This window comes from Exophiala oligosperma (genome assembly GCF_000835515.1).
Source record: "Exophiala oligosperma strain CBS 72588 unplaced genomic scaffold supercont1.2, whole genome shotgun sequence".
In the NCBI taxonomy this organism is placed as follows: Eukaryota; Fungi; Ascomycota; class Eurotiomycetes; order Chaetothyriales; family Herpotrichiellaceae; genus Exophiala; species Exophiala oligosperma.
In genome coordinates, this window is record NW_015622819.1 from 189,411 (window position 1) to 210,317 (window position 20,907).

Sequence of the window (20,907 nt, forward strand, 5' to 3'; positions counted from 1 at the left end):
TTCCTCCTCCTTTAGCAACGCAACCTACGAACCAAATTTTTGCGATGGGATGGCGACTACCAACCAACGGCGACACGTCGGCGATATCACTGGAGTGACTGTCGTGGATGAGGTTGAGTTGAAACGGCTTAAGCCAGAACAGATACTGTCCTTATTGTTGTCTACTCGAACGTTCATCTCGACGACCCCCACAAATCAACTCGAGAACCACCGAGAGATCGGCAAAGGCCAAACAGGAACAGTGTTTTCGGTGGCCGGGACGCCATGTGTGCTGAAGGTGGCCAACGAGGGAAGGTCTGACCAGCTTTGGAACGATTGCGTCAGACATAGAACGGTCGAAGAAAGTTTCAAGTTGACTTCGATCTCGTTTCGACGAGAGATCAACATTCCGCCGATCTGCGACTGGGTTCCCGCCGATAGTGATCGGTTCTGGGATCGAAACTTGCCCCTCATTCCCGGTGGCCAAATGAAGAGGAGGACCTACGCGCTGGTCACGGGCAGGATCGACCCTGTCCCCGAATCCGTAAGAGAGGCCCTTGTAGACGTCTTCGCGCCTCGAGAAATCAGAGCCTGGAAACGAGCCTTTCTTGCAGAAGAAGCAAACAAAGACTGCTTGATCCGCATCTACATGGGTCGCCGTAGGACGACGAAACGTACTACTAGTACTAGTACTTTCAAGCTCCGAAATTTCGACATGACCATTGACGAAATGGAATTGTTGAGTCTTGATACTACTTTGTTCGCTCGGACCATGGCTGAAACCTTGGCCATCATGCACTGGAAGGCAGGCTTGGACGCCAACGACGTCGAGTTTGTCATAGGCACGGGCCCAATCATAAAACCGGCAGGCAGCGTTGACGACTTTGCCGCGGCGACCAAGGACACCGCTCCTTGCCGGCTCGCCTACGACCCCCATGACCGACCACTCGGCATATGGCTGCTCGATTTCGACCAGTGCAAACCCTTCGACATGAAAGAGCCGGAAAAAGGGATCAAGCAGTTGCGGGACGGCTTCTTTTTCAACGATCCATACTATCCACGACCCTCGACGCTCGGCAACGACAAGGACAACAAGCTCTGGCAGATGTTCAGAGCAAGATACCTCGACGTCGGTAAAGCCTTGACTGACAATGACGGCCCTCGACAATTCATCGGCGCCGTGGAGCAGGAAGCCCGGCGCCGCGCGGCCGGAGGATCTATGTTCCAGTGATTCAGGTTGTTCACTCAACGGGTTGTCACTGGTGGGCCCCTTAGGCAGAGCAAGAGATAGAGGGTGTGTCGACCATAGGATAGATGTGCTACAGTCGCTTATTCAGGACACTAATGAATAAAACTACTTTTCTACTCGACGATCTTCCTGCGGTCAACGGTTCTAGTCGTTATAGTTTGGCCCCTTGTCTCACGCCCGTGCCAAAGCAGGGTATCTGAATAACCATCGCAGCCCCGGCCTAGAAATGACCACGATCTCATTCTCTGACGGCGCAGATCAACCCGTACAACCTCACGTCCATCTCCTCCGCCCCAATCTCATCCAACTTATCCACGATCGTGCCCGTCAGGGCGGAGGCCTTCCCGAACGGCGCGCCGATCGGTTCCGCGAATTCGATGATGACCATCCACCGCGACTGGTCTTGCTTGGAATCATCTGCTTGGAACCGAACCTCGTCGTACGACTTGGTGGAGCTGCCTGATTTTGTCGCCTCGTCGTCGTGTTCCAACAGGTGCAGCGCCAGAGAACTGGGAAATGCCGCGAGGCTGGGCCAACCTACAGCCTGTATCCATTTGCCCAAATCCGTTCTGGCCTCGGCTGACCGAGGCGGATAAAATACAATGTGTGCTATCGTGGCGCCGACGCCGGTGGAACACTTGTCAAACTCATCTCGTGCGACGGAGAAGAGCACGTTGCACGCCGACCTGTTCATCGACGCAAGGACCGGCATGTATTGTTTCGTGCCCGGGGTAGGGTTGTTCAATGCTTCCATGTAATCAGGCGAGGTAAGGGTCGAAAGCGCCGAAACCTCGTAGCACACCAGATACTGCGACGCGGCCGTCTCGGGGTCCCTCGCAAAGTACCGGCGTGTCCGGTGGAATCCTGGGATCGCAAGACGTTCGGGAAGATGTTCGTTGGTCCACCAGGCGTTGAGGGCATTCTCGTCAATCGAAGTGTCCTCGGGGTTGAGAGAACCCCATATCACGAGCATTGCCGCGCCCTGGTTGAAAGAGTGTGTTGTTGCTTTGATATCAGTCGTCATCACGGCGGCGGCGGGCTGTCAGGCACCTAGGTATGTATCACTTTGTCGAGAGTAGTATGTTTCCTGTCGTAGAAAAACGCGTGATCGAGGTGTGAACATCTGCTTGGAGGGGAAAGAACGGGCTCTGGAAGAAGAACGAGTTCGCGGCGAGATCGACACAAGCTGACCTACCTGTAAGACAAACTCCCCCTTCCTGTTGATAGGAAGACGATGCTCATGAGACACTCCACAGCGCAGAACGGCACTACGAAGTTCCATCTCCAACAGTTTCTCCGCAAGCCTGGGTATTAGAGATGTTACCCAAGGGTTTGGAGATCTTGCGACCTGAATGAGAAGTTGTCCAGTATATCTGCGGAAATTATATCATTTCGTGAGCACGCGGGTACATCTGACAAGATATTCAACTTATTTGCTGAATCGTGGAGCAGATGGAAGTTGAGGGAGAGTGGGAGCTGTGCGGCCAAACTTGTAGGTACTTAGAGCGGCGGCGGACCGTGTCCCAATAAAGCCAGCTTAAGCCTTGGCGTCGGAATGTCGAGCTCCGCCAGTGACTGACTGCGCTTTGCTTCCTAAGAAACCAGGTACACCGGTCCTTTCAATATAAACCAAGCCGCTTCCTTTGAGCCTTGCAATCATGGCGGATCGTGAGGCAAGGTATGAAATGCTCCTCGTACAAGGCTGAAGAGAGAGAGAGAGAGAGAGAAGCTGACTCCCAGCCCGCCAGGTTCAACACCGACGTCGTCGTCGACACGACGCCTATGCCCGATCATATCCCCAAGGTGAAAGAGATCGGAGCTACATCGGCGCCTTTATTGAGTGCAGCCTACTTTATCGGCGCGAGATGTCGATCATACAACGACGACTACATGCAGTGCAAGACCGAGTCTTATGGGAGAGGAGAGCTTGACTGTATGAAGGAAGGAAGAAAAGTGACGAGATGTGCAGCGAGCGTGTTAGTAGTATTTCCAATCTTTTGCGGGCAGTCATATTGGAAGGGAGGCAGGCAAGTTGAAACTGACATTGCTCTTCAAACAGGATCGATGATATCAACAAGAACTGTCTGGAAGAATTCCGAGCGCATTGGAGTTGTTTGGAAAACTACAACCACCAATTATACCAATGTCGAAGACCTGAACGAGTACTGAACAGATGCGTCTTTCAAAAGATTGTACGGACCTTCCAGCCACTGCAAAAGCTGTGGCTGCACATTGACAGAACGCGGACTGACATGAGTACAGGGATTGGAGAAGACAATTCCGGACACGCCCAAGGGTCAGACACCAATTCACCTCAGAGACAAGCAGACATTCGCCGATAACACGAGGGTAGTATACCCATGGGAGAAGGATGTGGGCATCCGAAAAGATCAGGCTACCCAGCCCTCATAAACATTTGACTAACGGGGGAGCTGTTGCGGCGAGTCTTAACGTAAAGAGGAGCATAACATGGGAAAACTTGTACATACTACATACATCACAAGAAAGAGGCATGAATCAAAATTGCCTTCCTGCCAGGCTACAGAACTGACTGTAGCGAGCTTTCACCATTTGACATCATGGTCGCCATGTACGGAGTAGACCTGTACCCATAGCATGTTTGCGAATATTTTCCCGCACTCAGTGCCTGTACTCGTACTAGTAACCTGGATATTTGGCTACCACTATATCCTAACCCTAGTTCGGCCTCGGAAAATAGCAAAGAGAGAGAAGCCATCGTCGTTCACAACCCAAGAACAACACGCGACTGATCCTCAACGCCAGCCAGAATCAACCTCCAGTCATTGTCGAGCATTTGGTAATATCCCAGAAGTGCCCTATAACGGAAGGTTGGCCGGATACGTATAAAGCGGCGGGCAGTGACACAGCTTGCCGGGCCCATCAGTGAAATGGCCTGATGATCCCTGTAAATACTGTCCAAAAGGCCAGATGCCTCGAAACAAACAGGCCTAATGCACTCCAAGCCCAACAACTCGACAACGGCCTCTTCCCACTGGCTACACCTGCACACCAGACCTTCCCTGTCCATGACCGCACACACATGATGTCTTTGATCATACCCATGCACTGAAAGCCTGCAATTCAATTAGTCTCGGTCTCCATCCCCCTGCTCGCTGCCGTCATGGCGAACTCGAGTCTCTCCCCTTCCCAATCTACCATGTCTCCCATAGGCACTGCGAGACCATTTCCAGCAAGCCGCGCCTACACTGCGCCAGACAAAATGACGGCTAATGGCCATTTTGCGTCTGCTGGTCAGAATGGGGAAGCCAACTTTGAGAATGGCGTGCAGGTCATTGATGAGGACAAAGATTTCAAGTAAGTGTCCTCCTTTTGGACTACTATACTCGCCCACACAAATTGCTGACGGATGGTGCTGCAGTCCGGATCTATCCAAATACTTGAATTATACCAACGTTTCTCACTCCGGATTCAACTACCACTTGATCTCCGTCTTTGGATCACAGTCAACCGGCAAATCCACCCTCCTGAATGCGCTCTTCGGTACCGATTTCTCCGTCATGTCTGAGGCGGAGCGCAGGCAAACGACCAAAGGAATTTGGCTTTCCAAGAACAAAAGCACGCAGGCAAACATGGCGGAGAATATTTTGGTTATGGACGTCGAAGGCACGGATGGCCGAGAACGAGGCGAGGATCAAGATTTTGAACGGAAGAGCTCTTTATTCGCGCTCGCCACGAGCGAGGTCTTGATGGTCAATGTGTGGGAACATCAGGTCGGCTTATACCAAGGCGCCAACATGGGCCTGTTGAAGACGGTCTTCGAGGTCAATCTACAGCTTTTTTTGAAGGACAGGAAGTCGACCTCCCGCAGCCTCCTCTATTTCGTCATTCGAGATTTCCTCGGCACTACACCATTACAAAACCTACGGAACACCCTGATGCAGGACATGGGCAGGATCTGGCAGAGTCTGTCCAAACCACCCGGGCTGGAAAAGAGCAGCATTGACGACTATTTTGATTTCGCATTCACAGCCCTTCCTCATAAGCTATATCAACCCGAGCAATTTAAATCGGAGGTGGCCAAAATGGCGACCCGATTCCGAGACGGTCATCGAGACCCTCGAAGGGACGCACTGCTGGGGGAGTTTGAAGGAGGAGTTTTCCTACCAGAGTACCATCGTCGCATTCCTGCTGATGGGTTTGCGCACTACGCAGAGGGCATCTGGGATCAGATCGTTCATAACAAAGACTTGGATCTACCTACGCAACAGGAATTGTTGGCGCAATTTCGGTGTGACGAGATTATGCGCGAGGTCATGCTTCTGTTTGACGAGACGATCACTCCCTTCGAAACACAACAAGCAGATTCTGCCAGGACGGGCGCCGCAGAGGTCATCCCCAGCCTAGGCGCCGCGATGCGTCAAGCTCGAGCCGAAGCCATTAAAAACTTTGAAACAGAGGCAAGCAGATATCATAAGGGGGTGTACCAACGGAAGCGGACCGAGTTGGAAGGCAAGACGGATGCGAGACTGAAGGTACTTTTGTCCGGTCAACTCAGTGCTGCGCACAAACTGGGAGTACAGGAGTTCAGTGACGCTGTTAGCGGCGCCGTCAAAGCTGGGCAGAAGAAAGGCGCATCGTACGACTTTGCCGAGATTGTTAAGGAGCAGACACAGGTGGCGCTGAAACGATTTGAGTCGATTGCTAAAGAAGCCGTCATTGAAGGTGTATCTTGGTCGGATTACAAGCAGGCAATGGTGCTGTATCAGAAGGATCTGGACAAGGTTTCCGGACAGCTGCGCAGGGACGAGATGCGACGACTGGCCACACGTGTCGAGAGATGGGTCCGAAGCAGATTAAACGACAGCATTGGCTTGGAATTCAATTCTTTGGGCTCCGGCCGTAGCGGATCCGGAGCCCCCGAACACGGAGAGAAACCGACCGAGAAAGGAATCTGGGATCGTATATGGAATCTTTTCACCGCCACCGTTCAAGATGCAGAGAAACGCTTTGCTGACCGAGCAGCTTCCTTTGACGCTAGTGCCGAAGAAGTCGAAGTAGGTCGATGGCGACTGAGACGCAAGTCTTGGGCTGTTTTGCGCTCGAAGATCGACGAGGAAATGATGGAAGGTAACCTCTTGCTCAAGCTTCGGGAGAATTTCGAGGACAAATTTCGATACGACGAGGCCGGTGTGCCTAGAATATGGCGACCCACCGACGACATCGAAGGTGTGTATACACGAGCTCGCGAAAGCACGCTGACGCTCATTCCGCTACTGTCGCGGTTCCGACATTCCGAATCTGGCGTACCGCCTCCTCTTGATCGCTGGGTCGGCCCGACGCCGGCGGCTGCCACTGCTGCAGACGAGGAGGACCTTACGCCCATCGGAGGCGTGGATGAGGAAGAGGGCAAAAGCCTGGAGGAAGAGACGACCATTCTCAACGAGGCCAAGAGACAGGACCTGACGGTTCGGTTCAAGAAGGCTGCCGATGGGGTATACGTCGAGGCCAAACGTAGCGCGATTGGTGGCATGACGCAAGTACCCTTGTACTTTTACGGTCTTTTACTCGCCCTCGGATGGAACGAGATCGTTGCCGGTAAGGAAACTCTGATCTGTCGTGTGAGTCACAATGCTAACATCCGTTCCTCCTACAGTGCTTAGAAACCCGGTGTACTTCGTGTTTCTCATCCTTGTTGGAATTGGGGCATATGTCACGTACACCCTGAACCTGTGGGGTCCAATGTTCAACATGGCCAACGCAGCATCTCAGCAGGCTCTCGAGGAAGGCAAGCGAAGGCTGCGAGAGTTTTTGGAGGAAAATCCGACTGCACGGCAAGCCGTGGCCATGTCGAGCAACAACAATGATTACGAAATGACGAATTTGTCCAAATCTCCCAAGGTCAAAACCGACGGGGCCGACGACGAGGACGAGGACGAGATATAGCCGAGCTGGTCAGGACTGGGATGGGCGGACGGCTCGACAAAGGTTTTTGACGCCTACATTCGTGAAAGAGCGTATATAGCACTCACTGCATCTTGGTTGGGTTGTTGCCCCCTTTTTTCTTTGGTCTTACCACGAGGCTGCCCTTTTCCGTCTGGGGCGTTTGGTATAGAAAGTGACTCGCACACTTGGTGTTGGTTCCCCCAAAAGGGCTACTTGAAACCTCTATGCAACTGCTTTGTTTACTAAGTAGTCTCTTGACAGCGAGGCAACCATGCTCCGCGGCTGGCTCAGACATGATGATATAGCCCCCTCCACGTTACACGATCATTTCCCATGTCTACCCTAGCAGGCGGCCATTCTGCGTTGGGCGATGGCCAGATTCGAGCCATGGTAGCTGATCATCGAGATAAGTCTCAGCGAATCCCAAGACAACTATTCACACGCAGAAGGCTGGAAAATTGCAGAGAAGCGAGATGGAAAAAACTTGTTGCATGAACTGTCTGTCTACCAGGCATGATAGTCAACCAAAGGCCGCCTTTCACACCTAAATGACTTCGTTATCGATCGCATGAATCTTTACACCTGCGACTTCAATGATCCTGTTGTGGCCATCGCATTCGGACTCCAAAATAAACATCTTGCCTCATCTTTCTCGGGACTTAGATACATTCGTGCATCCACGTAGATGGTTCATGGCCGAGAAAGAGACCTCTTCAGAAAACACATTGTCGAAGCGTTAACCCAGCCCACCAAGCGGTTGGCGATATCGCTAGAGTAGCATGGAGTGCCACTGGTCACGACCCCAAGATCCAGACCTGACTGCAGGCTATTCATGCCCGAATTGTAGAGACGAGCAGCACGGTAGAACGCTTGTGCGGGTTCACAATTGTCCATTTGCTGAGCCTTATTCAGAGCGTTGATCAAGGTCGGCCCGTCCACTCGCGCAGCTGTCCCATCCACAATCATTTGGTGAATGCTGGACTGAGGGCAAGGGGAAAGGGGTACTCCGTTCAGGTCGCAGCTTGCTTTGCCTTTATAACTCTGCATGAGGCCCGGATTCGCGTTGCTGACAGCAGTCGTTGCCACTCGGACGCAGCCATTTGACTCTTGCATCACCACGGCGAGGATGAACCGGGGATCCATGTTCGTCTCGTTGGCAATGTTTATGATTGCATCAAGGACCTGTGCAGTCTCAATCGGAGTATTTCCCGGGGCATTGTTGATACAGTTCTGGCCAATGTAAGGCTTCACGTTTTGCAGCAGGGCGTCATATGAAAGCCAATCTGACATTGGTGGCCACCCAGCCTCCACTGAACCATCTCCCGAGTAGAAGGTGTATGTATCCGGAGCGGACGTCTTTCCATTGGTGAGGTCGAGTTGTTTGGCGGCTAAGTTGCCCACTAGCTTGGAAATGCCAGACCCAGCATTCGCAGATGCAGATGCTAGAGACAGCACTGTGTTTGTGGCCATTGGTCTGGTTGCAGCATCAGGCGGCTGCGTTTCTGTCGTAGGTGGCAAACTGAGAATTTGGCCTACCGTAAGCGCAGACCAAGCCACCTCAGCGTTGGCAGCTGAGATCTGTTCAAAGGTCGAACCTGCTTTCGCAGCAATGATGTAGCCAGTATCACCTGGCAGAACGGTGTACGGTCTAGAAGCCGAAGCTGAAGGCGATTGGCTGATCAAGGTAGATGCCACATTTGGTGCGGTTGTCTGTGTCAGAAATGTAGCTTCGATTGACGTGGCGGAAGTCGGAGGAGGGATTCTCAGCGTCTCACCAATGGAGAGTAGAGTCCATATAACCGTTGGATTGGCCGCCGAGATTTCAGCAAAAGGCTTGCTCACTTTGGACGCGATATCTTCACCGGTGTCACCAGAAGATACTGTCCATGTATCTGGAGCGGCATTTGGAGACCGCTTTGGGACCGGGTTGTTGGAGATAGACGAGGATAATGCCTGACGCGTCGAGGTCGAGCTATGCTGTATGGGCAGCAATGAAATCGAGAGAGCAGTGCCAGTTTGACGAGAATGCCGGTTATCAGTGTGAGCTTCACCGTTCGCAGCTGTCAGGTGTGACCGTGATATTCCAAGATTGGTAGCAGTACCGCCAGCGGTGTGGCCAGCAACGACCGTGTATGATAATCCTTCGCGGGTATTCATGCTATTGTCTGTATCATGTCGGAAAGCCAGCATAGAAGCAGCGGTGATGAAAGTGGTAGGAAGCGAGTCATATTCAGCAGTAGCAGACGCGCCAAAGAAGATCAGGGCAAGGATGGTAAGGACAAATGAAGGTCGCGCCTGTGAAAATTTTAGTATTCAGAGAACAAGGGGAGCCATTGTGCATTACCATGTCATGCGACGATGTTGAATGCTGCAAATAATACTATGATTCAAAGGAGTGTGTATATGAGAGGAGCGTAGCCATGCAGGATCATGGGTGGTTTTTTGTAAGACTCGAGTGACTGCTGTGAGAAAAACAAGAAGATAAAGCCTGAAATACTGCAGCACACGCAGACATCAATTCACACTCAGCCGCGTTGAGGCACAAACACAGTGTATTTGTCTTCCTGCGTGAGGATGCATGCTGTTGACGCTGCTATCACTTGAATTCGATTTCCTTGAAACCAACCTTTATATGATGCCACTGACGATCACTAGTCACTCATCCTGTACACCACTTTTGTCCCATTTAGTTGAACATCAACATCCGTCATCAACCCATCTTCATAGCAATACAGTACATGGTTGTAGGGAGTGACTTGTTACCCGAATCAACTGTTGACATGGTAGAACAGCAAAGCGACGTCCAGATTATTGATTTCTGATTATGTCAACATTCTCGACTAGTGGAAGACATATCCGCGACTCCCTATCGGTATGAACATGCCCACTGCATAATATTAAAGACCTACAATCACCAGGAATGGAGAATCTCTATGTTGAACGGAGTTTTGATTTCATCGTCAAGAGAATTGTATTGAATGTATGTACACGAATAAAGCAGATGAAACGCCAAAGCTAAAGTGAAAAGAGGCCTCATCAATTGACACGGAGCAACACCTCAAAGGAAGCACGATGCATGATTGAGGCAGAAGGAAACAAACTAAATGTAGCTGACTTTTAACCATCTTCATTTCGAGACGTCTTGCTCGAGATCACTCCCACTCCCCATCTCTACGACCTCCCGTCTGCCTCACCAGCGCTGACAGTGGTCGAGGTGAAATCGATAACGACATCGCGTTGTTCGTTGGCATACAAAATTCACCAGCTTCGTCCTCTCCGCGCTCACTTCGTCTCCACATAATTCTGTTCTTCGTGTCTCGTAAATCATAAAACTCTGGACGTTGCTCAGTTGGACATTCAAAACACATCTTCAGGCCACTCCCACTGCTCTCTCCTCACTCCCTTCATTTGCATTGAAATTTGGTCTCGAACTTTTCTCTTTTCTACCGAGCTCGGTTCAAGCACACGCCTCTTCGGACTCGGGGTCGGCGTCTTATTCTCGATGGCCTCCTCGTCTTCCTCGAAGATGATCGAGAATGGTCGAGGCAGTCCCATAGTGTTGGTGTCAGTCAGAGGACGTCGTTCAATATTATCCTGCTCCCTGGTCTTGGTCTTATCATTAGAAATAGCGATTGAGGAAGTGCTATTAGCACTACTGGTCTTGTTCTTGGGCTGGTTCCTGACGTTGCTAAGGTTCCGCAGTGCCACTCTATCTGGCACTGGCGGGACTGGCGGGGGCTTCTCTTTGCTTCCAGAAGTGATGGCAGACCGCATCTTTGGCGTGTCATCGTCATTGGCCAATTCATCTAGCGAGATACAGGCTGGGACTGGGGCATTGACGCCGGCTCCGTCGGATTTGCGTCGTACATGCTGCTGTTTGAGCATCGCTCGCAGATGTTGGTTTTCCTTCTCGAGTTCGCGTCGAGTGGGTCGCTTATGGTGATCAATGCAGCTCGTGTCATCAGATAATTCAGAGTCTGTGGCAATGGCTGAGGATGAGACACTGGGCTTACGTCTGGGGCCTCGAGGTGCTTTGGTGGGTAATTCGGGCACAGGAAGTGGTCGTGGGGGAATAGCCAGTTCTGGTAAAGGAATCTGGGCACCGGTCGATTTACGTCTCTTCGAACCAAATTGCTGAACATAGGCTTCTTCTGCTCTTCTCTTTCGCTCGTTGAGCACATTCTTGTCACCCGGCGCTGGCACGGTCGATGTCGCTGTCTGTGGCGCAGGATCATGGTCCAAATCAGCCTCTCGAGCCTTCTTCTTGTCACCGAGATGTGAAAAATTCCACATTGATATACTCTTGCGTAGGCCCTTTTTCTTCTTTTCACGCGGCAAAGGGTCCTCAATCTTCCCCGCTCTTTCATTGGGTTTGAAAGTAGAACCAATCTTGAACAAGCGCTGTTTCAGGGTCGACGGCGTGACTGCAGGTGGCTTGAATTCATCAACATCAACAGAAGAACGTTGTGGGGATGCTCTTGGAGTGAGCTCGTGATCAGACACGTCGGAAAGGCTGCTGATGGAGCCGTGCTTGTGCCAGGTAGAGGAGATGCCAGCAGATCGATTGCTCATGCTCCCTTCAGCGAACTTGGAGTTTCGAGACTGCAGATTTTGATCCTCTTCATGATAACGATCATCAAAACTACCCTGCTCTATGTCTGGCCCTCTGCTGGTCTTCGGTCGTTCATTCGTGTCTGCCGTAGCCGGCATGGGACCAAATTGCTGAAGCCCTCGAGTCTCTTTGCTCGGCTGTTTAACGGGAGTCTCTGGTTCTGGCGGCTGGAGGACGTAAACATCGTTGGATGGTCTCTTGCGTATCCTCAGTGGCGAAGGCCTAGCCCAAGCCTCCCGTTCCTCCGCGACGAATTCGGGCTGCCCGTCTCTTGAAATGCGCAGATCTATGTCGTTGTACCCATAGACTGCAATCGGGCGGGCCGCGCTACGTGGGGGAGGGCTTGTAGAGTTGACCTGCAGGCTGGAGAATTGTTGAAGTTCGGGTGACCGAAGCGCTGCAGGCGATGGTTTGGTGGTGGTTGGCCTGCTATTCAAGGTTCGAACGTGAGACTGGAACGCTTGTCGAGGCGACAAAGGAGTAACTCGATTGCCAGAAGCATTAGAAGCCTTCTGAGGCATTGTTTGGGCGAGCAGGTCGGCGAGCTGTGAGTGGTCCATGATGCGGTGAATACTGTTGACCTTCACCGCCCAGTACTAAACATTAAGACAAGGGTCCTGTAAACAAAGTGTCACCGGCCGGATAATAACATAGCGACTGGTTCGCCCTGATGAAAAATATACACAAGGAAGAAGAAAAGAAACGTCAAACGTGAGGTAGTGAAGTCAAGATTGATTGTTTACCGTCGAAGAGCGCTCGGACACAACACATGCGCACAGAGAGTCTCTTGTATGAGAGCGTGGGGCAAGTGACGTTGTGACGGGACAAGCACCAAGAATCCTCCATACTCCGAGACTCGTGGTGGAATCAACGCCTACGGTACTCCGTACTCCGTACTGGGTATCTATGTAGGGCCTGTTACTAACCGGATGTCAACATGGGGGCTCTATTAAGCGGAATTGGAGACGCTGCATGAAGCCTGTAATCATGCACCTTTATTCTATCCTGTTCTCTGGTAGGGCGAAACTGCGGTTGGGGGTGGAGCGGGCGTTTCGCGAGGCGGCTTACTCTTTCCTCTAGGTGCCCACATAAGTACCTGAGCACGCCTATAGGAGCCTAGAATGAGCCGCCTAAGGTATTCATGTTCTGGGGCCTAAAGTAAGTCAGAGATCCCAGTAAGACATCTGTGGCTGATGGCTCGCTTCTCAGCCACCCATTCGGCCCCAATAATCTCGCCATCGTCCATACCAAAACCAGCCTACTAAATGATACCTGGTCATACGGAGTACTGTACCTATTGTACCTACGGAACACCTAAGCCCCCGTGTCACGGTAGAATCGGGGGCACTCAAATAATTTCTTTAGCAGTCCAATAGCGACAACTGCGGTTTCTCTATCCGTACTCGTGTTCGATATGACTGAGCCTCTTCTCAAAATCTCCATCCCCCAATAGCCAAAAGTCCCATGGATAATGACGACCCCACTACTTCCCTGAGTAGTCAAGCAACACTGTATGGATAGGCTTCTACTTACAGTACTTTTCAGGCCCGACTCTCACATCGACCATCCTGACCGCTCATAACGTCGCCTGCACGGTCAGATAGACATGACATGCCGCTCATTCCTCACTTGATCCGGCCTCGCCTTGCGCCTATTCCATCGAAAGATACATCACATACCTCTTTGGACCAGCTGCGATTCCCCCAGGTGGAAATGCTGGTGGCTAGACATGGTCGGCGTTCCTGGAAAAAGCAAAGGCTGTAGCACTTGTCGCCGTCGTAAAAAGGGTGTATGTGAGACTCCTCCATTCTTGCGCATCTCCTCACTTACTACCTCTGTAGTGCGATCAAAAGCGACCCATCTGCGGTCAATGTGCCTCAAGTGGATTTGTTTGCGGAGGATACAAACGCGATAGGACCTTCATCCTCCACCCAGCGAGCAAAGAAGTCGAGAAAGCCATCTTCCTCCCGTACGCAAGATCCATTGCTGGGCCGCTTCCCGGGTCTCTCAATCAGACAGCCATACAAGCGCAATGTCGAAGTCTGTTCTGGGATCTATACATGCCCCAAGGCGAATGCGCCTGTCGCGACGCCTTCCTGATCCGCTGCGGTCATCCCATGAACTGGGCAGAACTCATACAAGACGTGTCTAGCCAGGATAGTTCTCTGGAAGAGGCATTTTCTGCTTTGACTATATCAAGAGTCGGACAAGCCAATAAAGATGTTCGACTCGTCCATGAGAGCAGCAAAATCTATGGCAGAGCGCTAAAAGAATTGCAAGAGGCTTTGTTTGACCCGAAGCGCATGTACTCTGATCAAATTCTCATGGCTTGTATGTTACTGGGCTTATACGAGGTCTTTGAAGGCCCTGCGTTTCAATCTCGGAGCTGGCTTACGCATGCTGCTGGAGCGGCACGCCTAGTGCAACTACGAGGCCCTGAGAGGCATCAACATTGGGCAGCCCATCACCCGTTTCTGGCCTCTCGGATCCCCACCGTATATGCATCAATCTTGCAGAGGAAGTCAACCTATCTAGCGACTGAAGAGTGGCTGACCATTCCGTGGATTAAGATGGGGCATAGGACATATTTTGATCTTTTGACAGACACCACAACACTGGTCCCTGGGTTTCTCGAAAAATTCGACCTTCTTCGAGAGAGCGACTCGGATATAGGCCAAGATCTCATCCAGCTCCTGAGCGACTGTAAGACTATTCAGCTGAAAATGGACAGGTGGAGAGATGGGACAAAGAAAGGAGCAACTCCGCGTCTTCAAAAGCATGATCCGAACGACCCAGACGGATATCCTTTCGAAACAGACCTCTGGTTCGAGAATCATCTTTTTGTCCATGCTCGAGTCGTCTATTATGCATGTTCATTGACGCTCGCCGAGCTGGGCGATGATATTGTGCAGGCTCTCGAACTACGAGGGCACAAAGTGCCAGAATCCATGAGCCCAACGACGCTGAAGGAAATTCTCAGCGCAGACCGCTATGCTTCTAATATCTGCCGGACTGTGCCGTATTGTCTACAGCCGGACATGGGGGCTTGGGGGGCAAACATCATCAACTTCCCTGCAAACCTCGCCTATTTTTATTACCAGAGGATTGGGCGAAGCGACGCGACCAAATGGCTTGAGAAGGCCTTTGAACGTGTCAAACAGAGGGGCGTCCATGCAGAACATGTTTTCAATGAGCTCCTTTTCCAATTGAGGGAGAGGGATGAGCCCAACTTTCACTTGAAGAGAGAGTCGAGCGCTGAAACAACCGAATCCGGGGAATCACCGGGGTCGATCCCAAGTTTGTCCAGTACAGCAACGACATTCATCTACGAGGATCCTTCCAAAGCATATTACGATGCCAGCAATGATCCAGATTGAGGACTTCACGAGCGGGGCAACTCCTTACATCATGTATCGATACAGGCATGACTTGTTCTCCAAGTCTACTTCAGCCTCTTCACCACGACGTGGAATTGATGTACATGCTGCCCGCGGCATAAGCGGAGTCTGGACACCACAAAGACTCACCGACACTGTCTGCGAATAACACAAGGCTGATCGGACCATTTGTCATATGACCCGCATGCCGATACTTCGACTTGCAAAGATGACATTGTTTTGAAGTCTACAACGCTGCACAATATGGCGTGGTACAAATACGATCAGCAGTTCTCCGTTGCGAGGATATCGAGCGTGAGCATTTCTAGACTTGTGTAGCTGGAAGCAGCAACCCATTCACACGGGGTTACCACCGGTTATTACCGGTCATTGATCTGTCATTGAATGGCTATCAACATACTCCGTACACTGCCAGTCAACAACCTTCCTCCCCTCTGGACGACTCTAGGTCCTACGTTTGTTGTTGCGGACCTTTCAACCGTATGACCAAATTTCGGCGACTCCAATCATCGATTGGAGGAAGGTCGTCGAGTGGTACAGCACGTTACCTGCGATTCTATCTACTGTACATTACTCAAAAGGATATGATCAGGAGATCTCGATGACATGACAGTGCTTGATTGTTTTTTTTTCGAGCACTTTGAATTGTACCATCGACCCAAATAGGACGTATAGCTAGCCATACTCCAAACGAGTTTCATCCTGCAAATACTCACTCTGTATGTAATATACCAATATATATTGAGTCTAGACACACTCTTAGATGTCTTGTCGTTCTGCAATTTCATCTCGCCCTGTCTCTCTCAGAGTAGAGCCTCATCACCCCATCTGGCCATGTACATCCCCAGGGCCTTGACGGGGAAGTAAAACTTGTAGTTGGGGTAGGTGATCATGCAGCTGCAGTTGAAGACCCCCTCGATGCTCTCCTGCAGCCACTCCCCGTTGCTCTGCTGCCGGCCCATGACAACCTGGAGGGCTTTCCTGATGGGTTCCTTGTCCGGGTACCCGGCGTACATGAGTGCGATCACCGCCCAGCACGTCTGCACGACCTGCGACTTTTCCGGGTGGTCGACCCACACTTTGAGTTCCGACGCCCTGTAGCTCTCGCCCCACGCGCCGTCGGCCATGCGGTGCGACAGCAAGAACTCGCAGGCCTTCTTGACCCTCGCGGAGTTGCTGTAATCCTCGCCGACCGAGCTCAGAGACTCGAGCGCAAACATGGCCCCGTACGTGAAACAGATCCCCCAGCTGCCATACCAGGAGCCGTCCCCGCGCTGGGCTCGGCGGATATATTGACACGCCGTCTCCTTGATGCGACGAATCTCGTCGGTTCGGTATTCAGGGTAGTGCTTCTGGAAGAGAGACAAGACCGTCACGACGGCCGTGGTGCATTCCGGGTAGTCGTATTCGACCATGATGCGACCAAAGACTTCTGCGGCATTCAACATTTCCAAGTACTCGCTGCCGCGCTGGGGTTCGTAGCTAGCGAAGCCGCCAGTATGCTTGTTCTGCATGGTCAACAGCACATCCACAGCGTCCTTGATCCGCCTATCATCCAGGAGTGGCGTATAACCGTGGACGTTCTGCAAGAGTAGAACGACGCGCAAGGCTTCACTCGTACAGTCTGAGACCGTGTATCCCTGGAGTTTGGTCGAGAAAGGCCATGCACCTTTACGTGATTGGCGATAGCAAATCTCCCGATCCGGGACTTCGTCGCGAATCTGCTCGGATTCAAGGTATGAGAGAGCGTTGGTCAGCATGGGTTTCCATTTGGGCGATTTGGCGAGTCCAGCTTCTACGCACGCCTGGATCGTGAAGGCTGTGTCCCACACTTGAACGCCATTGGTGCCATTCGCAAGCATGCCCTCCTTATTAACCCAAAGATACTCTTCAAGACGGTAAAGGTGGCGCTTGAATGAGTAGCTCTCAGGCCCCTCATGGATGAAGCATACTAGTGTGTTCATTGGGGCATTGACGGGCGCGAGGTCAGCATAGTCCGTGTTATGATCTTCGTACTGAACGAGCCTCCAGACCCAGGATTCGGCCTTCTCAATGATGCTCTTGGTGCGAAGTACGGGGATCCATACCCATACCAGAATGGACATAATGAGCTTGAGCAGCCACGACTTGGGGTGATAGTTATCTTCCAGGGCGATGGAGTTTCGATGTGAGGCAAAGTCGATAGTCTCGTACGGCTGAACAAAAACCTCTTGACGTAGAGAGCGAATAAGATCGTTCTCAGGCATGGTATATTGCTTGGACCAGACATAACTCATGGGCAGAAAAACCTGGCGCATGTGAACCCACCATCTCCAAGGGGCGATCGGTACCCAGTCTGGTAAGAGCCACAACTCTGGGGGCACTGGGTTGACAATGCTCCATTGCGTTATACCCAGGACACTCAACCAGAACTTCGCCCAATGGGGACCGTTAAGCGCACCACCGAGTTGGTGAAGTTTACCTCTGGCTTTCACGATGCGAGGATCTTCCTGACTGGCACCAAGGATTCGCAGGATCGTGTAGTTCATAGCAGTCCCAAAGACAGAGCTGTGTCCTTCGACATGTAATCCCCATCCCCCGTCTTTGTTTTGCCTTGCGAACAGATAATTCCTGATTTCAATCTGGTACTCTGTCGGAATGTGTGTTCCCGTTACGTACCAGCAGATGACAATTCCGGGAAGGAGGAAATGAGGGCCACCATATTCGCAAGCCCAGTGTCCAGGAGGAAGTTGAAGTTCCGAGTAAAAGGCGAGGCAGTTCTCTATCGATTCTGACGGTTTCGAAGCAGGTGGACGACCAGGAAGATTCTGTAACGATCAGTAGATTTCTTTGTAGAATTGATCAGCGCATACTGTTGGTAGACCGAGGTGGTACTTGTCGGCGACTGTCTGCGGCCATTCTTCAACTTCTTTTTCAATTTTCAAATAGTGCCAGGTATGACGACCACCTTCTGCGCGTAGTCTCCAGCGCGATCGATCAAGCGATTCGCTGTCAGTATCTCGAGAGTACTCTCTGGGTGCGCCATTCGCCTGACCATCTAGCGCACTGTGAATGCTGCCGTTCAGGGGCTTTTGGGCAGATCGTAGCGTCCGCGCCATGTTGCAAGTTTGTTATCGATGCAAAAACATGATTTTCTTGACTCTAGAATTCGTTGCGCTTCCAAAAAGAGTTCCTGAGTCTGCCTTTACGAAAAAAAAGCTGGGGTGACGGATAGTGTAGGGGAAGGGGAGACAATAATGATGCCACTCGGAGCATGTGAGATTCGGGGATTTTGTGCCTAAGCGACTTTCCTAGTTTCAGGCACAACTTCGTCTTTTCCGGGGTCATTGGTGGTCCACCATTTGTAAGAGAATTAATACTCGTGTTCGTACGGCACAAACTTCGACATCGGGTCACTGGGCGACTGCAGTTGATTACGGCCAATTGCGCTGAATCGCAATGAGTATTCTCATGGCCAGAGATCATGTTACGCCAGGCCATTCCCTGATACCGTTTACTACTGCTAACCAAAGTGTTATTGATCAAATCGAAACAATCCTTAGCGATATTGTCCGTGACATCGACGTGACTTCCGGCGGCAGACCTGTCATTACCCTGAGACGAGTTTCCGCCATCGTGCCATACTATGACGAAGCTGATGAGGGTCGCTTGAGGTGGCATGTTGAAGACCGCGAAGTACGATATCACTTCCCCGGAAAAACCAAGGAGGAAGCATGGAGATTCGGTGAGTGGCAATAGAATGGCAGCAGGGTCAACTGATTCCACCAGCCTGCGTTGGACGTATCTTGACCGAGATACACGGAGCAATCAAGAACGGGATCAGAGTAACCAAGAGGAGCGTATTTCTTTGAACGCTGAGGGGACTATTACCAATGTGAGCAGGGATATCTACTACCACGATCCAGATCTCTTCAAGCAACAAGAAACCGTGGATCGGTACATTGACGACATTGCCCACACATTCCAGGTGACAAGGAATGACTTGAATGTGGTACGTACGCACCCAGCACGCAAGGCCCAGCGAAGTCGCATATGAACTAAAATCCTTGCAGGCGAGCAGTCCGAAAGGCCTCATGGTCGGTCTCGTCACTACTAACGGGAAGAGTCACCACGAGAAGAGTCACACGGCCCTGGTTCCAGAAGATCTCTCCACTGAGCACGGATTTGCAGATATCACATATCTGAAGTGGATTTTGGTCTTTGAGAAAGAAGTAAGAGAGAAAATGTATGAGCGGACAGATTTTGATGCTTTTCAGGCTACGTTCAAAAGCCTGGCTGAAAGAGGATACCATCGAAACCCCACCGTCGGTCCTGGATTACTTGTCACGGTACTGGAGTGCTGAGCTGGATTCACTTCGTCGCTGACTGAAGCACCAGGCCAAGGGCTATCCCGACCTTTCTACTCGACGGTTCCTACGCCTTATTGTTGACCGTGCACAAAGCGCTGTTCCGATATTTGGCCTTTTCGACTGGGATCCAGATGGCGTACAGATTATGAAATGCTATCGCTATGGATCAAAGGCGATGGCTCGGGAACAGCACTGCAATCTTCCCGAGATGGCGTGGATTGGGTTGAAGGCAAAGGATGTGGTCAATCTCGGCGACTTTGATGATACGTCAATGGTCTTGTCAATACGAGACCGGACCCTGGCGGTTTCGATGCTGTTGAACCGGGAATTGAGAGACGAGTCTGGATCTGTGTTGCCAGGTTTGGCCAAGGGTTTGATTGAGCTTCGTCGCATGCTCATGCTCAATCGAAAGGCAGAAATTCAAATTCTTGACGAGAGGAGTGGTGGACTGGAACACTGGCTGACAGCGCGTCTCAGTGTCAAGCTGCAAGCTCATAATCATGCTGAAGATGATGATATGTTGTTGGACTGAGGGACACGATGCGGAAGAGGTCCGTTCATGCACTCATAGACCCAATGATCTTCTTACTCCCTCTCGTACCCTCCTCTCAAATTCTGGTCGACGTTCCCGCCACATTTTTGCAGCCTCAACGTTCGCCGGGCTCTCATCGTTGGGTTCAGCCAACATTGACATGACAGAGATTAAGATCTTTTCGACGCTTTGTATGGGTGACCATCTTTCCGATGCGCTCTCGTAATGATTTGGATCGTCGCCGGGCGGGTGGAGGATAGAGATGCAGACTTCGCCGTTGGTGTATACTAGATTATTGTTGTCAGTCCAAGTGACACTTGACACGGTCGAGGACGGATGACTTACCATTAGGATGCCATATCTCGCCCAAGAACTTCATCTTTGGAGGATTCAGAGGATAATCTTTTGGGAATTTGAGCTCCGCGGGAAAGATGCCGCCTTCGAAAGGAGTTCCTTCGGGACCTTGAATCAATGCCTCCCAGATGAAAAGGTCATCCTCGTTCACAGGGCCAGCGGTGATGCCATCGGGTGGATTGGTCAATAAGGATTTATATTCTTGGAAGAGTCTCTTCGCTGCGACCGTTGAAGCCATCTTAACTCACGAGTATCGCTGGGTGGTGGTGAGAAATCGTAGGTTTGAATGATGCAGGCTTTGAGGTAGGATCCAGATATCGCTGTTGGTAGGTATGTACTCTTATACCGAGAATTCCTTAAGATGTCGTAGGGTGGTGGGGTGACAGATGCAACGGTCGGCATTGGCAAGATGTCTTTTTATGTACGACCAGGATGGATGGTGGTGGCGTCGCTTATCGCATTATCGACCGGTTGCTGTGGAGTTGTGACGGATCTTGTATTGACGTCGA

The 20,907-nt window shown here is 51.3% G+C and overlaps 10 protein-coding genes across 10 annotated transcripts; 5 read left to right on the forward strand and 5 right to left on the reverse strand.

The window, feature by feature from the left end:
• Positions 1-49: 49 nt before the first annotated feature.
• PV06_01553 (uncharacterized protein) lies at positions 50-1,210 on the forward strand (the record flags this gene model as incomplete). Its single annotated transcript, XM_016402161.1, has 1 exon — positions 50-1,210. One exon carries the CDS (start codon positions 50-52, stop codon positions 1,208-1,210), a length of 1,161 nt encoding a protein of 386 aa, XP_016266058.1.
• A 256-nt stretch (positions 1,211-1,466) lies between these two features.
• PV06_01554 (uncharacterized protein) lies at positions 1,467-2,252 on the reverse strand (the record flags this gene model as incomplete). Its single annotated transcript, XM_016402162.1, has 1 exon — positions 1,467-2,252. One exon carries the CDS (start codon positions 2,250-2,252, stop codon positions 1,467-1,469), a length of 786 nt encoding a protein of 261 aa, XP_016266059.1.
• A 634-nt stretch (positions 2,253-2,886) lies between these two features.
• Positions 2,887-3,640, forward strand: PV06_01555 (uncharacterized protein; the record flags this gene model as incomplete). Its single annotated transcript, XM_016402163.1, has 4 exons — positions 2,887-2,906; positions 2,977-3,204; positions 3,288-3,420; positions 3,491-3,640. 4 exons carry the CDS (start codon positions 2,887-2,889, stop codon positions 3,638-3,640), a joined length of 531 nt encoding a protein of 176 aa, XP_016266060.1.
• Positions 3,641-4,370: 730 nt separating this feature from the next.
• Positions 4,371-7,153, forward strand: PV06_01556 (protein sey1; the record flags this gene model as incomplete). Its single annotated transcript, XM_016402164.1, has 3 exons — positions 4,371-4,564; positions 4,629-6,805; positions 6,864-7,153. 3 exons carry the CDS (start codon positions 4,371-4,373, stop codon positions 7,151-7,153), a joined length of 2,661 nt encoding a protein of 886 aa, XP_016266061.1.
• A 690-nt stretch (positions 7,154-7,843) lies between these two features.
• Positions 7,844-9,487, reverse strand: PV06_01557 (uncharacterized protein; the record flags this gene model as incomplete). The annotated part of the gene is made up of 2 exons (XM_016402165.1): positions 7,844-9,448; positions 9,476-9,487. 2 exons carry the CDS (start codon positions 9,485-9,487, stop codon positions 7,844-7,846), a joined length of 1,617 nt encoding a protein of 538 aa, XP_016266062.1.
• A 629-nt stretch (positions 9,488-10,116) lies between these two features.
• Positions 10,117-12,435, reverse strand: PV06_01558 (uncharacterized protein). Its single transcript, XM_016402166.1, has one exon. The coding sequence runs from the start codon at positions 12,323-12,325 to the stop codon at positions 10,511-10,513; it is 1,815 nt and encodes a 604-aa protein (XP_016266063.1). The 5' UTR covers positions 12,326-12,435; the 3' UTR covers positions 10,117-10,510.
• A 746-nt stretch (positions 12,436-13,181) lies between these two features.
• On the forward strand, positions 13,182-15,866 carry PV06_01559 (uncharacterized protein). The gene is made up of 2 exons (XM_016402167.1): positions 13,182-13,554; positions 13,607-15,866. The coding sequence occupies exons 1-2, from the start codon at positions 13,495-13,497 to the stop codon at positions 15,140-15,142; spliced, it is 1,596 nt and encodes a 531-aa protein (XP_016266064.1). The 5' UTR covers positions 13,182-13,494; the 3' UTR covers positions 15,143-15,866.
• On the reverse strand, positions 15,509-18,345 carry PV06_01560 (uncharacterized protein). Its single transcript, XM_016402168.1, has 2 exons — positions 18,016-18,345; positions 15,509-17,970 (listed from the first exon to the last, which is right to left on the reverse strand). The coding sequence occupies exons 1-2, from the start codon at positions 18,259-18,261 to the stop codon at positions 15,967-15,969; spliced, it is 2,250 nt and encodes a 749-aa protein (XP_016266065.1). The 5' UTR covers positions 18,262-18,345; the 3' UTR covers positions 15,509-15,966.
• A 191-nt stretch (positions 18,346-18,536) lies between these two features.
• Positions 18,537-20,044, forward strand: PV06_01561 (uncharacterized protein; the record flags this gene model as incomplete). Its single annotated transcript, XM_016402169.1, has 4 exons — positions 18,537-19,154; positions 19,216-19,374; positions 19,420-19,491; positions 19,541-20,044. The coding sequence occupies exons 1-4, from the start codon at positions 18,822-18,824 to the stop codon at positions 20,042-20,044; spliced, it is 1,068 nt and encodes a 355-aa protein (XP_016266066.1). The 5' UTR covers positions 18,537-18,821.
• Positions 19,322-20,791, reverse strand: PV06_01562 (uncharacterized protein). The gene is made up of 2 exons (XM_016402170.1): positions 20,390-20,791; positions 19,322-20,331 (listed from the first exon to the last, which is right to left on the reverse strand). The coding sequence occupies exons 1-2, from the start codon at positions 20,634-20,636 to the stop codon at positions 20,078-20,080; spliced, it is 501 nt and encodes a 166-aa protein (XP_016266067.1). The 5' UTR covers positions 20,637-20,791; the 3' UTR covers positions 19,322-20,077.
• Between the last annotated feature and the right edge of the window lie 116 nt (positions 20,792-20,907).